General features: G+C 38.0%; 1 protein-coding gene across 5 annotated transcripts in view; it reads right to left on the reverse strand.

The window, feature by feature from the left end:
* SLC4A4 (solute carrier family 4 member 4) overlaps window positions 1-17,246 on the reverse strand; it is a 351,691-nt gene that overhangs the window by 82,460 nt on the left and 251,985 nt on the right. For all 5 annotated transcript variants that reach the window (XM_036852386.1, XM_036852389.1, XM_036852387.1 and 2 more), the window contains 2 exons: window positions 15,961-16,135; window positions 1,775-1,908 (listed from right to left, as the gene is read on the reverse strand). In XM_036852386.1, coding sequence (XP_036708281.1) covers window positions 1,775-1,908; window positions 15,961-16,135 — 309 coding nt within the window. The remainder of the gene's footprint in view (window positions 1-1,774; window positions 1,909-15,960; window positions 16,136-17,246) is intronic.

Consider the following 17,246-nt stretch of genomic DNA (forward strand, 5'->3'; position numbering starts at 1 on the left):
GCTCTGATCACATTGCATCCAATAAATCTTTCTGCAAAGGTTGCACATGTTTGTTCCTGTTTATAGTACATGCTTGTTTAATCTTTCCACAAAGGCTTTCTTGTCTCCCACAATGTTTTCTTAAACATATATAAACTGTTTGACTCTTTCTATAAACTGACATGAGCAGAATTCTTTCCAATGGTCTTCTGAGAATTATGATGGAGTGATTTGTAGTAATGATCTACAGAAAACATAACACTATTTAAAATTTGGGACTTAAAATTCTTGGAACACCCTTGCTTTTCTTTTCACCCAGTTCTCAAAACACTCATTTCAAATTCTCATTCCCTCCTCTCTCTTGTGATCTTTTTTGACGGCACACACAGTTTCAAAGGCTATTATATGAGTCTTTATGTCCATGAGGCATTAAGTAGGTAATGACATTTCTAATATTAAAATCCTAGAAATGTATAACAATAGAAGTATATTTAAATTCCAACAAGGAATGTTAGCAATTCATATGAAATTTCTGCAATCTGTCTGGGTATTGAAATCTGCCAGTAAAGCCAATTCTCTCTCAGACGTATTAAGTTCATTAGAAAGGGGCCAGAATTCCCAATCTGATTTTGAAACTATTTGTGTGCTACTGTGGTCACTTGGATAATTTGCTTAACTCAATTTTCCCCTTCTTAAAATGATCCATCAGTATCTAAAAGGAAATACTGGTATCACAATGGTCATGCCCAGTAGTAACGTCTAGTGATTCCATAAAAGGTGTAGGCTCTGGAGTCAGAAAGCAGGAATTCAAATCCCAGCCCTGCCAACGACTGGTGATGCAACCTTCAGCAGTTTGCTTATCCACTCCATGCCTGCTTTCTCATCTATAAAACAGGAGACAGTCCCTACCTCATAGGACTGCTACAAGAAATAAATGAGGGAGTGCCTGTAATGTGCTTAGGACAATACTTGGTACATGGTCAGCACTCAGTAAGTGTTAGTTGTTACTCCTTTGAGTCTAGAAATGTATCTTTAGTTAAGAACACTGGAATGGGGGGTTAGGAGCAGTGGACCACAGGAACACCCTGTCTCTTTCACAGACGAGCCACGTGACCTTGAACAAGCCACTTCATTTCTCTAGTGTGTCAGTCGGGATCATGGCAGGAAATAGAAGGCAATCTCCAATGGGATTCTGAGGAAAGCTTAACACGTGGACTATTTACAGAGGTATGAATAACAAAAAAATGGCAAGTACTCAGGGAAGAGCAACATCAGGAAGCCATTTCTACCCCCTGGCTTGAAAAGGCCAAGGAAGTAAGAGTCACCAGAGCCTGGTGAGGGCCAGAGTCAGGGTGGAGGAGCCACCTGCCAGGGGCTACACTCAGAGGACAACGGCGCACTGCCAGACTGCCTGGTGAAGCAGAGGCAGTGAGGTGGGGGAAGCAGACACACCCTGACCTCTCTGCCTGCCTGTGTTCCTGGGGCTCTGCAGGAAGCCAGAGGGCAAAGGGGCCTGAGGGCTGCAGTCCACGGCGGCCAGCTTCCCGAGGCACAAAGCAGGACAACAAGGCAGAGAATCACGGGGGAGGGCAAGAGGTAACAGAACATAGCGGCCTCAGCTGAAGCACACGTAAACACGTGCTGGAGGACTTAATCGCTAAAGGCCTTTCAACCTCCAAATCTTAAAATTCGCGTGTTCTCTTATGCCTAATTTTACTACTCTGTGCTCTAGCTAGACTGTGAATGGTCTACAATCAAACAATTCTAATTTATAATTAGATATGTATGTACATACTTGCTGAAATTAAATAGAAGCCTCTCAAAAACTAGAACGGGTCCTGTGCTGCTCAAAATAGTGAGTGGTTGACCAGCGAAGAGGCAGAAGACGGCTCCAGAGACAGCGGTGCCCAGGAAACTCTCCAACACGCCCTAATAGAAAGAAAATATAGGTGTTAAAAGAAACTTGTCTTTTTCTCTTTTCATGTGTGATGTCACTAGGGGAGTGAAGCCACGTGAATATGCTATTATGATGGCTATCGTAAACATATCAAATGTAAAGAATAAAGATTCTTACCAATATGAATATTACCTTTTATTTCACCATACATGCGATTTAGTCATTCCTGCCTACTCCAAGGGCTGAACTGCTCTAAAGAACTATAATGACTGTAATGACTAGTGTTTGATTGCAGAAGGCAAAGGGTGACTCTGATCTACTTTTAAAAATATTAATTGAAGCTTCTGTACATAAAATCATGTTATAAAATCCCACCACGTGCGAAGAAGTGATTTAGTACTTTTGGTGGCATTTTTCTGTCTGTGGTTACTTTCAGTGTTTGTTTTAACCAGATTTCACCTTGCACATAGCAGGTACTTATAAGTAGCTACATTTTATGCATAAAAGCTATTTTCTACAGAGGAAAGCTTTTTAAGAGGGAGCAAAGAGGAGACAAAAAAATGATTTGCCCTCTATCTTGCAATCTCTAAGACACCAATTCCAAACAAAATTTCTTACTACATATTCAGTGCCCAATGTAAACTTATACAAGAGCTTCAAGAGCTACTTTAGAGGAAATAAATGCACAGGGACATGAATAACTAAACCTTTGTGGCCACATGCCCCTAAAGGTGTATCTCTGAGAAACAACCTATTATTTCCCTTTAGCATAACAAGAACAAAGAATTTATATGTGTATATATATATATATATGTATGTATATATATGTATATATGTATATACACACATATATACGTATATAAAATATCATATAATCATATAATATACACAAAATTATGATAAAGAAATTGGTTTTTTAAAATCAACTTACAGGGGCTTCCCTGGTGGCGCAGTGGTTGAGAATCTGTCTGTCAATGCAGGGGACACGGGTTCGAGCCCTGGTCTCGGAAGATCCCACATGCCACGGAGCAACTAGGCCCGTGAGCCACAATTACTGAGCCTGAGCGTCTGGAGCCTGTGCTCCACAACAAGAGAGGCCGTGATAATGAGAGGCCCACGCACTGCGATGAAGAGTGGACCCCACTTGCCACAACTAGAGAAAGCCCTCGCACAGAAATGAAGATCCAACACAGCCATAAATAAATAAATAAAAATTAAAAAAAAAAAAAAGAAAAGCTTTTTTAAAAAAATAAAATAAAATAAAATCAACTTACAGAACTAAACTAAGTGCTATCCCCACTCAAAAGCCATCCTAGGAGAACCTTATTATAATGATTACTTGAATTTTTGTTTTTTAGGCTAACAAGAACCCTTCATTCAGAGATCAAACATCAAGGGGAAGAAACACATTCTGTAGCACACGCACATCCCCACCCCACACCCCGTAAAAAAAGCATAAGCAATAGGATACATATTTTCCAAAAATTACTAACAAAGAAGTTAAATCTTTTCACCTTGAAGATATTGCATACACTAAAATAATGCATCACTAAAGACTGAACAAATTAAAGAAAAATGTCAAAATATTGAAATATTTTTTACATGGCTTCAAAGCCAGCAATATTTTCTTTAGAATGACATTAGCAATAGTATATCCTCCTCTTTTAAGGGTAGGATTCAACTGGGAAAACAGGGAAAAATCCTTTAGCACAGCATTATGTAATAATGGGGTTGCGATGGGGATGGCGCAAAAAAGCAAGAATTGACGAGTAATAAGACTGGCTCCTCATACAGTGAGCAGACACTTTCTAAACAACTCAGTACAACTACTTCCGTCCTGAATGTCTAGGTCTGAAGTCTGGCAGGTGAGTCTCATAAGAGGACCCCATTTATATACATGTGAACTCCACTGCATGTTTGAATGGTGCCATCCCGTTATTTTATAGCCATTCCACACATAATCACTGCGTCCAGCTCATTCTTCCTCAGGGGGGCAGCAAGCAGAATAACAAGCAAGGCTAACAGAAACAGGCTGCCTTTATGTAGAGAGAGAGAAAGAGGTTCCCCTGTGCCCAAAAAATAGTATTAGTCTTGATCTCTTATCCGTGAAGATACTGAGTTTCAGGGGGGTTAAATGATATGAACAAATCCACACTCGCTGTGGCACAAGTCTTTGGAGTATGGTTACCTGCCCAACTACTACCACACCCTTGGCAAAGAGAAAAGGTATACCTTCGGCTGGAATTTTCTTAGACTTGCAGTTTTTTACCTCCTGTGCATTGACATTGGGCTTTTTATGTCTTTATCATTCATCTTTCTTTTTCATGACTTATTTTAGTGTGTGTGACATGAAAGGGTAGGGAATGGAAGGCTCCGCGTGGCAGGACAAGCCACACTCTAAGGACACGTGATGGGCAAAGTTTCACTGCATCATCCTCTATCAAGCATGGGGGAGTGACTATTTCTCATCACTACTGTAGGATCAAATTACAGCACAGCCTGAGTGTAAAAGAGAACACGAATGAAGAAAGGAGGAACGCAAGGTTAAGAATTCTCTGCTTGGTCTGACGTGAGGGGCCAGAGCAGGGTCTCTGGTCTCATCCATGTTTCTCTCCCTCCCACCATGCTATACACTATCCCACCACATGCTCTGCAAGCACCCAGGAGACACTAAAGGAATCCAAGAACACGCCCAAATCACACCCTACATCCTGCTTATCAAAGGCTAACAGCCATCACTGCTCATTCAGTAAAGATAACAACTCATCTCTTCCAGAAAACGGCTTTGATTTGTGGAAGTCCATGTGACTGTTAAAAAAGTAGAGTACTTTTATTTTAGTAGTTGCTCCTTTGGTAAGTGCTACAGTTTCCATTCTGTTACTGACAATTTTAAAACAGAGACAGGTGATTTATTATACACATTGCACTGGAAACTTGCTTAAACTCAGAGATGTTTCCAGTGTTTCTGAGAAAAGAACTATTTTCACCACATTTTGACATGTTGCTCTTGACAGTACAGAAATTTTAAAAAAATAATCTCATGAAATGAATAACTTTAACTGTAACTAGAATTTAAAGCAATTTATAAAGTGAACTATCCAAAACCCCTCTTCTGATTTATTATAGTCAGTGTTCACTAAAATAAAAAAGGAAATAATGTGTGGATGTGTGTATTTTTAATAGCTATAGCTCATAAAGACACTTCTACACCTGATTTGCCACAGAGGAACAAACTCCCTAGCAATTCATGAGAACGTAGGTGGCTGAGCTCTGAGCGGTGGTAGAATCAAGTAACACGAAGCACTCCAGCTCCATTTTGATTTGGCTTTTATTTTATTCCATTTCCAATTAGGTGATGTCCACTGGCCCTCAGGAAACCCAGAGTCTAGACCCTGTTCTGTCACCAAAGAGCTGATGATCTTGGGAACGTCACTTAACCTCTGTCCATTTTGGCTTCTTCATGTAGGAGAAAAACATCAAGGCAGTACAGTATAACAATGGACTGTGGAGTCAGACCACCTCAAGTTGACATCTAGACTGTATCGTTTACTCCATCGATGACTTAAGCAAGTTACTTAACCTCTCCATGCCTCATACCATCCGTGTGAATATTAGATTAGATAATGCGTGTCAAGTGCTTAGCACAGTCATTGATAGATATGTTTTTGATGAACAGTAATACATACATAATGTATCTATTCAGATATGAGATGAGGAGGCTGAACTAGGTCTCTTCCAAGGTCTCTTCCAGGTGGTTCCGCACAAAGAGCAGGTCTTGGGAGTCAGGGATATCTGAGTTTAAATCTCAGCTCCACCAGTTATCAATCTCTCTAAATCCTAACTCTCTCCTCTATAAAATCAATGGCTATTTCATAGGATAATTATTTGGACTGAATATGACCATACTATAGAAAGACCTAAGAATAAAGTAGAGATGCAATAAGATGCTGGTTCCCTTTTCTTCCTGCTTCTCATCTCCTTCTTCCCAGTCTGCCTCTATTACTTCTCTGTCTCTTCAAAGGAGGAAGGAGATGGAGAGTGACAGTCAAAAGGAGTGATATGAAAAGATGAAGATCAGTCCTCAGAGGAAAAGGGGGAGAAAAGCCTCTTTATAGATTCACAGTGTTTCGCAGAGCAAACTCCAACTCAACAGAAGCCTTAGAGAGGGTGACGGCTACAGCCATTGGTTTTGTTGCTTCTTTTCATTCCTTGTGTTACTAAACACACAGAATCAACTACAATGAAACAAAACAGTTGGTTTTACTTTACAGCAGTGAAGTCAAAATCCACATCTAAAACAATTTGTGAACATTTTTCTGCTCACGTGAGGGTATGACGTTAAACCAAAAGTGGTCCTTGTCTTACAAAACAGCCAAGAAAATCAACCCAAGTCTCATAATAGAAAAATCAAGCATAAAAGAAATCTGACCATAGGAGCAAGATTCTTTAGAAAAAAAGAAAAAATCCAACCATGATTGGTAACACCAGCATTTTGTCTTTGAGCTACTTGTGACAAGGTCTGCCAGGGCCATCATGCCTGTCATGGCTAACACAAAGCAAGCACATTCAAAATGATAAAACATTAAAAATTTATGCTGTCTACTTCGACTTTATTGCAATTTAGTATCTTTAGTATCTTCATATAACACTAAAGAATGACCTTTGTTGTTTTATGTCCTTCTTATTAAGAAATGTATTACTTGGATTAATAATTAATCCAAATGCAAAACTGCCTTAAAAAACAAAAGATTTTCTATTTCTTTGACAATTTTCAACCAAGTAAAACTTGAGAAAAAAAATATTTTGGTGGCAATAAATGCTAAAATATTCACCAACACTACTGCTATATTTCAAGCCTTTTTAAAAAAATTGTCTTCTAACCATAAAAAGAAATTTCGGCACATGTTGGTTGTAATCTATTCAAACTGTGTAGAATGTTGATTAATTAAACTTCTCTAGATGAGTCTTTGAATCTGAAATTTAGCCAAGAAAAATGATGCAGCCTAATGCTATTTAAACATGGCCAATGGAAATAAGCAGACAAATCTGAATTACCTGTAAGAGTTTTGATGTCAGATCCCCGACATAAAGCCACATGATCAAAAATAAGTGGAGAGATGATGCAATTATCTAAATTAAATTTGAGTCACAGGAGAATTATCTGGGAAGGTTTTTTTTTTTTTGCTTTGTGTTTTGGGTTTTAAAAAACAAACAAACAAACAAAACATTCTTTATCTCCACTTTGAACAATTAAATCAGGATCTCCGAAGATCAAGCCTGGGGAATCCATAGTTTTTCAAAGCTCCCCAGGTGATTCTCACATGGTCCAAATCTAAAGTGCAGCCATTCAAGCAACCTCCCTTCCTCTATCAAAATAAGAACCACCTGCTAGCATGGTTGATGATCGGTGGTTACACATTCATTTACACTAGGGAAGAAGATCGGATATACAACCCTCATTTTTTACTTTACCTGTGTAGCTAGAGACTATAAATCAATGATTTCTGTCCTGACAGATCACAGCTGCCAAGTCCTTAGTGTGCCATCTACTCTGCCTGAAAGTGCTTTGTTGTCATAAACAGGATTTCTGTTTACACTGCCCAGCAGGAACAGAAAAAAGAGGGAAGACTTGAAAGACGAATTATCTCTCTGCTTGAAGAAAAGTATGAGCCAAAATCTTTACCAAAGAGCTTCAATTCCAAGTCCAATAAAATGGATGAGCAAGTAAGGGAGGCTTTACGATACTGTTTTGTTTGAAGAGCTGTGAATATGTATCTAGATCATCTGAAGTGTCCAAACATCAAATACCAGTATAACCTTACACAAAAATCAATTCCAGATGGATAAAAAATGTAAATGAAAACATAAAAGAACTAAGATATGTGGGCAAATATTTTTCTAATCTTGGGGTGGGGAAACCTCTCTAAATACATCACGAATATAAGAAACTATAAAAGACTGAAGGTTTTGACTACAGAAGAATTGAAATCTTGACAGCAAAGGAAATCATAAGTAAGGTTAAAAGATATGGCAGACTTGGGGGGAAAATATATCTGCGATATTTCTGACAAGCAAAGGAAAAATATCCTTATTATACAAAGAGTTCTTATAAGTCAATGAGAAAAAAAAAAAAAAAGAAAAAAGAATGCCCAAAAGGAAAATATTCCAAGAGTACAAATATAAAGATGCATAGGTAAGCAATAAAGTGTGTAAGGATATTAACTCTCACTAAAAATCAAAGAAATTTAAATTGAATACGAATGAGCCATCATTTTTTCAAGCCACAGAATGACAAAAATGAGAATATGAGACAAATTCTGTTCTTGCAAGAGTGTGAGCAAGCCAGCACTCTTGTCCATTACTGGGAGAAGTATAAATTGGTATAACCTTTGTGGAGTGTAATCTGAAATAAATAACAAAAATAAAATAGGTATATCCTGCAATCACATGCTGCTAGGAATTTACTCTAAGGAGGTAATTAAGAAGAATGAAAATGTGGTTAAGCACCAAGTTTGTTAACAAATGAAAAAACTGAAAAAAACTGGAAGTCTACTAATAGAGAATTTATTAAGTAGATTATAGCACATACATCATGTGTATAAATAGATGCAGCAGTTAAAAATGATGTTCAAGATCGTATTGAAGTGGAAAGACTTCCATGAAATGCTAGTCATGTATATGATCACATATGATGTTATTTACATAAAATCCTATACACTGATCTGTTTCCACATGCATTGCAAGACATAAGGAAAGATATTCATGAAAAGGTTAATAATGGTTATTTCTGGGTGATGGAGTTAAGAGCAAAATTATCTTCTATGCAGTGTTTCTGTATTGTTTGAATTTTCCACAATGCATAATTATATCTTATTAAAAATAAAGCTACTTCAAAATAATTTCAAGCTAAACACAAAATAATTTTAGAATTTAGCATCATTTGGGATCTCCACTGCTGCCCAAATGACTATCATTTTCTGATCACCAAGAAAATAGAGTTGACAAAGGTCTTTCAAATTAAAAAAACAACCAAAAAGGTTTCTGACAAATGAAATTTGGTAAAAAAAAAAAAAATTACTTAACTTCAATCAAACAGGTTTAATTCAAAACTTGTAAATAAAATGAAGTAAATTATCTAAAGTTAAAGTTCCTTCCAGGGAAAAGGATGACCAATATCCCTTGGAGGCAAGTAAGCAGTGCAGCACCCTTTACTTTGTCACTGAATAGACATTTATTTTTTCTTACCAAAGCAACCTAATTGGATCATTCCGACAGACTATCCCTACCTAACTTTTTGAAACTAGAACATGTTTCTGGTACAGACTAACATGTCACCTTCTATTTCCACTTCAAGGAGGAAATGCACTTTTGTGCCAAAGTGCAATATTCGGGTAAGGTGAAATTATTGTACAGTCCCTCATGTAGTAAAGCAATTATCAGCTGCTTTAATCCTGCTGTTACAAAGAAGTGTTTATCTTATCAAGGAGTATCATATATAAATAAGAAATGATACATTTCCATCTTGAGTAGATTGATCAAATATTCTCAGCACAGCAGTATGTTAAAATAAAGTCTCAAATTTGGAGATGCCAAATTTATATTTATAAATGTTCCCTATTATGAAACAAGTTCCCTTAAAATGTGCTCTGTTAGGCTCCATAAATATCACAAAACTCACACAATTCTAAAAATCTTACTGTATTCTTTTACTAAAAGGTTTGTGAAAATAGGATTATATTTACTCCTGAAAAAAATTAAATGACTTTCTTCACTTAGTCTTCCCTCTAGACTGTTCTCAGTCATTCACAATCAACAATGTCGATTTAAGTTAAAGCACTTTTCTGCGTTCCATAAAGCTCAGAAGAACAACTTTTAAACAACACAAAGACTTGCCATAAAGCATCAAAAAACTGTTCCTTATATCAGTATCTTACCCATAGACTAAGCTATCCATAAATATTTGTTAAATCAACATTTAACAATTTAAAGGATCTAAATGAATAGGACAACCAAGAGTAGAAATATAATGCAATGAGTTCGCGTGCATGGTCACAGAGAGTTTAGTTGTGAAAAAGACATGTTTTTAGGATAGTGAAGATAAAAGCCCTTGTTTACTTGACAGTATGGCAAGGGGAACAGAGGATTATTACAGTGGGACTTACTGAAAAGGACAGTTAAGAGAATTGCACAGTTCTCAGACCTCAGAAAGCCTATGCTCTAGTCCTTTGTCTTTAACTCTAAGAACAGGAAACAGTTTCAAGCCAGGGCTAGATCTCAGACAAATGTAAGGTCAACTCTTGGCAAAGCAGCTCAGTTACTCCCAGAAGCCCAGGCTAAACTGTAATTGCCCACACTTAGCAAGGAATCCATGCATACCCACGCTGGAAGACTCAGTCCTCTCAGAGAAGCATGATGGCCCAAATGTATGTGGAAAGTTGAAGAATACATACAGTTATCTATGTTACCATTATAATTTGATTATATTTGGAGCCACTGTAGCCTCAACTGTTTTATTTTGAACACAGTTCCATGGGAAATGATCCATGTGGCTCCCAAAATCTGGTTCTAAAGAGGTGTGTGTACATGTATATACACAAACACACACATATGATGTGTGATACATATATCATTACATATATATGTATGTAATGATTACACATATGTATGATTATTAAATATATATAACTTTTATTATAATATATAATTAAATATATAATATACAAATATAACTCAGAATATATGTGTGCATACTAATTACATATATATGCATATATATAATATATATACTTCTGCTCTGAAATCAAAGCTTAAATGTAAATCCCTATCTCTGAGCAGGCAAGACCTCCTGAACAGAAGTTGGCAGAAGAGTTTGCTTAAACAACACCAGTGCAGTGACTCATTTGTGTTTTCACAACATGCTTCTACCCAGCACCCATGTCTATTTGTGGCCTCCAAATAAAGGCTATGTGAACCATCTCTGAGCTGCCTGCCTTTAAAAGCAAGGACACAGTTCTCAGTTGACTCATTTGAGCTGCCCGTGCTTTTCAGAATAACCCACTGCCACATTTATGAAGGCATGTGATATAATTTAAGATTATTTCAGGCTGTGCCAATGCTTTTCTGCTTAGCCTTGACCTAGTCTTTAGAAAGTCAAATTCACCCCCCTAATTAAGCCCACTACAAACCATTACTGGTATCTCTGGGGGGTATAAAAAAGATTGCTTTATCAACACTCTAGATTGTAAATACCATCAGAATCAACACTCTAGATTGTAAATACCATCAGAATAGGGATTCTTACCTATTTTGGTCATGTTATCTGTATCCCCAGCACTTAAAATAGTGTCTGGCACATGGTAGACACTCAATAAATATTTGCAAAGGAATGAACCAACCTCTGCCTTAGACCTGTGAAATAATAACCTGGGTCTCAGCACCAAATCCACAAAATATTTTGTTGTCCTGGTGTCCAAGTCAAGAAGACATCTACCGCCAGAGCATCAAAACCTCTGTACGTGTTATACAGATGGCCAACAGTCCCATGAAAAGATGTTCAACAACACTAATTACTAGAGAAATGCAAATCAAAACTACAATGGGGTACCACCTCACACCGGTCAGAATGGCTATCATTAAAAAGTCTACAAATAAAAAATGCTGGAGAGGACATGGAGAACAGGGAATGCTCCTACACTGTTAGTAGGAATGTAAATTGGTGCAGCCGCTATGGAAAACAGTTTGCAAGTTCCTCAGAAAACTAAAAATAGAGTTGACATATGATCCAGCAATCCCACTCCTGGGCATATATTCAGAGAAAACTATAATTCAAAAAGATACCTGCACCCCAATGTTCACAGCAGCACTATTTACAATAGCCAAGGCATGAAAGCAACCTAAATGTCCATGGACAGATGAATGGATAAAGAAGATGTGGTATATATACACGATAGAATACTACTCAGCCATAAAAAAGAATGAAACAACACCATTTTCAGCAACATGGATGGACCTAGAGATTATCATACAAAGTGAAGTAAGTCAGAAAGAGAAAGACAAATACCATATAATATCACTTATATGTGGAATCTAAAATATGACACAAATGAACTTGTTTACAAAACAGAAACAGACTTGTGGTTACTGAAGGGGGGTAGGGTGGGAGAGGAATAAATTAGGAGCTTGGAACTAGCAGGTACAAACCACTATATGTAAAATAAACAAGGACCTACTGTATAGCACAGGGAACTATATTCAATATCCTATAATAAACCATAATGGAAAAGAATATGAAAAATTTATATACATATATAAAACTGAATCACTGAATCACTTTGCTCTACACCAGAAACTAAAACAACATTGTAAATCAACTATACTTCCATAAAAAAACAAGACAATGGGGCTTCCCTGGTGGTGCAGTGGTTGAGAATCTGCCTGCCAATGCAGGGGACACGGGTTCGAGCCCTGGTCTGGGAAGATCCCACATGCCGCAGAGCAACTGGGCCCGTGAGCCACAACTACTGAGCCTGAGCGTCTGGAGCCTCTGCTCCGCAACAAGAGAGGCCGCGATAGTGAGAGGCCCGCGCGCCGCGATGAAGAGTGGCCCCCACTTGCCGCAACTGGAGAAAGCCCTCGCACAGAAACGAAGACCCAACACAGCCAAAAATAAAAATAATAAAATAAATAATAAATAAAAAAAAAATTAAAAAAAAAAAAACAAGACAAAAAAAACCCAAAACACCTCTGTATCTTAAAGTACACACCCTTTCAGTTTTGAGATACCCTTCAACATATTAAATTCACTTTATTCCCTGGTCTTCAAAATAGATAAAACCAACAGATACACCAATCTAAGTCATCTACCATTGCAGGAAAACCTAATTTGATGACTATAGGTAAAATTTTTCCACATTTAAATACTAGGATATGTAAAATTACTATGTAACTATTGAGTTAGGTATGTGTGCACACACTAGTCAATTTATATTTATATATATTATTTTAGATCTGTAAACTCAGTACTTGGATCTATGAAACCCATTTGCTAATAGCATTATTCCACCCATAAGAAATTGATAATAGAGTACTCAGTTCAACAAATATCTATTAACGATCATTAATGTTTTATCCCTGTTTTTCAGTGTTTCTGCCACCCACTAAATACCAAATTGCAGCATTTCATCAATGTATTTCTTAAAGAAAAAAGTCTTCAGAAATGAGAGGAAAATATGTCCATCACTATTTTCATTCAGAGAAACTTTCAAAATAATGAATTCACAGCTTCAGTGAAACTATCAATGGAAGTTACAAAATCTATTAATAAAATGACCAAACTATGTCTGGCATATTGTCCTCATAGGTTTGAATTAGATACTTTGAATTAAGTCAACTCCCAGGAGTAACATCCAGCCAATGGTCATTTTAATGGACATCTTGACACACTGAAAGCATTTATATTTCTCCTAAAATCTTCAGAACCCAGAAAACAGCTTACTACACCAGCAACGCCTTTCCCATAACACTTATCACAGAGGAAAAACCCACAGTAACTATACATGTTACACAACAGAATCCTTTACTTTACAGAACTCACTCATACGGAAATTAATTCACCAGGAGGGATCACCAATAGACTTTAATAGATTTCTTCCTGTCTCAGATGCAGTGTTTTAAAGCTAAGTCTTATGAAATTGAAAAGGAGTTCAATTCAGTTTTAAAAGGTGATAAACTAACACATAAGAAGTGTCATACTGCCTCTATCTCAATGAGAACATCTTTGGGAAAAAAATGTGTTGAAAAATTATCTTCACAAAAAATCTCTCTATATTCTAAAAGACAGAAGGAGGTTTTGTTCTTGCCGCCCTCTCAAAATCACATCTTTCTTTGATTTTCTTAACTTGCAGCTGCCTGTATTATCTTCTTCATGCTGGCCTCAGGGTGCTTCCCCAGTGCTTTCTTTTCCACTTGTTCTCTTGAATGATGTGCTTTAGTTATCATTATGCTCTCATTTAGATGAAGAATAGCTGCCCTATTTGAATACATATCAGATTTTATAAAAAATACCATTACTGACAACACTGTTACAATTTAATTTATTCATTCTTGTCTTATGAATGAGGAAAAGAAGGGGGAAACACCCTCTTCATATACTTCATCTCTGTGTCCTACCACGCTTGGTTTCGATTCCCCATGCCTGGGAAATGTGCTTTCTGGCCAGAACAATGTAATTTTTTTTTAATATATATATACTTTAATTAATTAATTAATTTATTTATTTATTTATGGCTGTGTTGAGTCTTTGTTTCTGTGCGAGGGCTTTCTCTAGTTGTGGCAAGTGGGGGCCACTCTTCATCGCGGTGCGCAGGGCCTCTCACCATCGCGGCCTCTCTTGTTGCGGAGCACAGGCTCCAGACGCGCAGGCTCAGTAATTGTGGCTCACGGGCCTAGTTGCTCCGCGGCATGTGGGATCTTCCCAGACCAGGGTTCAAACCCGTGTCCCCTGCATTGGCAGGCAGATTCTCAACCACTGCGCCACCAGGGAAGCCCAACAATGTAATTTTTAAAATGTTAATCAGTGGCCAATATTTAAGAATCACCAGATTTCACGTAAGAAATCGAATTTGCAACCTCTCTTTGAAAATCAGAAAATGAAGGAATCCTGAGTGCACATTCACATGGGAACAAGCGAAGCCAAGTGGCAACTGCCCCCTTCCAATGGAGCAGGAGCTCTTAGGAGTCATCACAGTGCCCAGCTGGGACAAGGTCCAAGCCAGCCCTAGGAAAAGTCATGTGGGGAGTCCTCAGTCCCCAACTACCAGACATCCCAGCCTAGGCACAAGTCATGTGAGTAAAGAAGCCCTCAGGCAACTCCAACCTCAGCTGCCATCTCACGTACAAGTCTACGAAGACCAAAGAGAACCATCCAGCTGAGTCCATCAAGCACCAAAACCATGAGAGAGAATAATAAAATGGTTGTTTGAAGCCTTGGATTTAGGGGTAACATCCTTTGCAGCAATAGATAAAGGCTAAAAGATAAAAGCTCTCTTAACAGACGAATTACAATTGTTTAAAGTAATGTCTCCCTTTTTGCTTGGGTCAACATAGATGTCATAGAGAGTCTCCATCTTAATTTTGTGCTTAAGCAGAAATCTAAAACATGAATGTGCCCAGGGGAGAAAACAGAAGTAGAAGAAAAGCAATCCTTTGGAATCAGCTGTATTTTTTTTAAAAAATAAGCTGGTTGGCAGCACTTATGAATGTCACATAGGTTAAACAGTAATAAGTAGTAACGTAGAAGGATGGAGTTTGAAAAGGGCTTGAATCTGGCTGTTTTCGGCCTCACTCACTACTCACTCAGCACCTAGCACAATACCTATTTTTCCCTAATGACTGGATCAACTAAGAGTAGTTTTGTACATATTTTTCTGATTATGGGAATTTAAAATATCTTCTCTATAGCTAAAGCTTCAGCTATTATTGACACAAAAGGAGGGTGAACGCCACCTGCAAAGTAACCAACACATTGTGGTTTATACAAAATAAGTTAAGCTAGAGTCCTACACAGCTTAACGAGAGGCAGATTCAGGAATAGGAAAATCAACACCTAGCTTTTATTCCTTAAAGCTGAGCTCTACCGATAGAGATGCAAATCCAATCTTGAGCAAATCACTCAATCGCTTGCTCACATGAAAAAGGAAGCTTACCAGGCATTCCCCAAAACTTGATATATCATCAAGTTTAATAGTATGGTCCACACATTCAAGGTAATAGAAGATCTTAACCTTATACCCAGCACAAAACTAAAGCAGCTGATATGCTTTTGCCCAAACAGAATTGTGTATCCTCATTTCCTTCCCTTCTTTTCCCCACTTGTGACTCAAGCCAGATTTCATCAAGCTATTTTTGTAATTACTAAAATGCTGGAAATACAGCAGCAGGCCAGAAGCAAAGTAAAATGCAGCATCTAGCAAAAGAAAGAAAATCATGCTGAGTAACTGAAAGGCCATCTGCTTCTAGCTGAGCTGTAGGGGTGAGGAAGGCAATCTGGGCTGTACTATTTGTGTCTTCCCCCAAACCAAACCCACCTGCATGTTGTCAGTGGCATCCCCAAGCAGTCCTCCAAAAGTGATAGCGTTAGTTACTGTTGCCAGATAAATGAAGAGAATTGCTGAAAGAGCCTGAATATTTAAAGCATCATAAAAATCACTGGCAAAAAATGGTGCTTTCCTCTTTATGTCCTTAATTAGTCCACCACAGAACCTGCATAGGGAGAAAGCAAACACGTGACAACATAAAATAAATTACCAGCAAATTAACCAAGAGATAACTTAGAGATAATTTAACCACAAAGAATTTGTATTTAAAGTGTTTGAATTAGAAGATACTCTTCAACCACTGAAGATAAAACCAGAAGACTGTGAAGAATAAATCTTCTTCTATCTGTCTCTTTTTTGGTCACCAGATTAGGCGTCAACATTCCCTAAAGACTAGACAATTGGTCTCTAGACGAGAATGAACTGTGTAGATGAATTAAATTTCTCACTGTCTGAAGAAAAACATCCAAACATGTGAGCAGATGATATAAGGCCCTTTATAATCTTGTCATAGCTTCCTTTCCAGCCTCATTCATTCATTCACTCATTCATTCATTCCACAAATGTTTATTGGGCATCTGTGACATGCCCAGCACTATTCTGGGTGCTGGAAAAACAGCAGTGAACAACACAGGAAAAAAATACCCACCCTCATGGAGTTACTTTCTGCATGGGGGAAACAAAATAAGTAAAATGCATGGTGCTAAAACATCAAAGAAAAAATTAAGTGGGGAAGCAGGTTATTAAGTGCTAGAGTGCTGTGGCTGAAATTTAGACTGGCCAGATCAGGCCTCCCAAGCAAGTGACTTTGGGGTGAGGATTGGAAGGAATTAAGGAAGGAAGCCATGCAGGTGTGTCATGGAAGAGCGTCCAAAGCTGAGACCTATCACATTCATCAGCAAGTCAGCTGACTTGTGCATCTGTCAACTCACCTCCCCCCGCCCCCCACACCCCAGAACCAAACCTCGCTCAGTTTTTCCCATGCTGTGCCTTCGGCCTACGATGCCCTCCCTCAGAGCTCAACAGCCCTCTGAAGTCTTGACCCTCCATTCATAGTTCAGACATTCACTAGGGGCTATCACATTTTCTCAGGATTGCCTGTCTATCTTAGCTGCACTCAGTGCCCTGCTTCAGTTTTCTTGGTACGCACAGGGCTGTGCATGGTACCAGGCATGCTGCAGACATGCAATACATTTAGGGAAGGTAAAATATGGAAGAAGGAAATTACAGTCTGATTAAATTAAAAAGTTAAATCCCGAAAATTATATCTGTAAAAA

Source organism: Balaenoptera musculus, chromosome 5, assembly GCF_009873245.2.
Source record: "Balaenoptera musculus isolate JJ_BM4_2016_0621 chromosome 5, mBalMus1.pri.v3, whole genome shotgun sequence".
Classification (NCBI taxonomy): domain Eukaryota; kingdom Metazoa; phylum Chordata; class Mammalia; order Artiodactyla; family Balaenopteridae; genus Balaenoptera; species Balaenoptera musculus.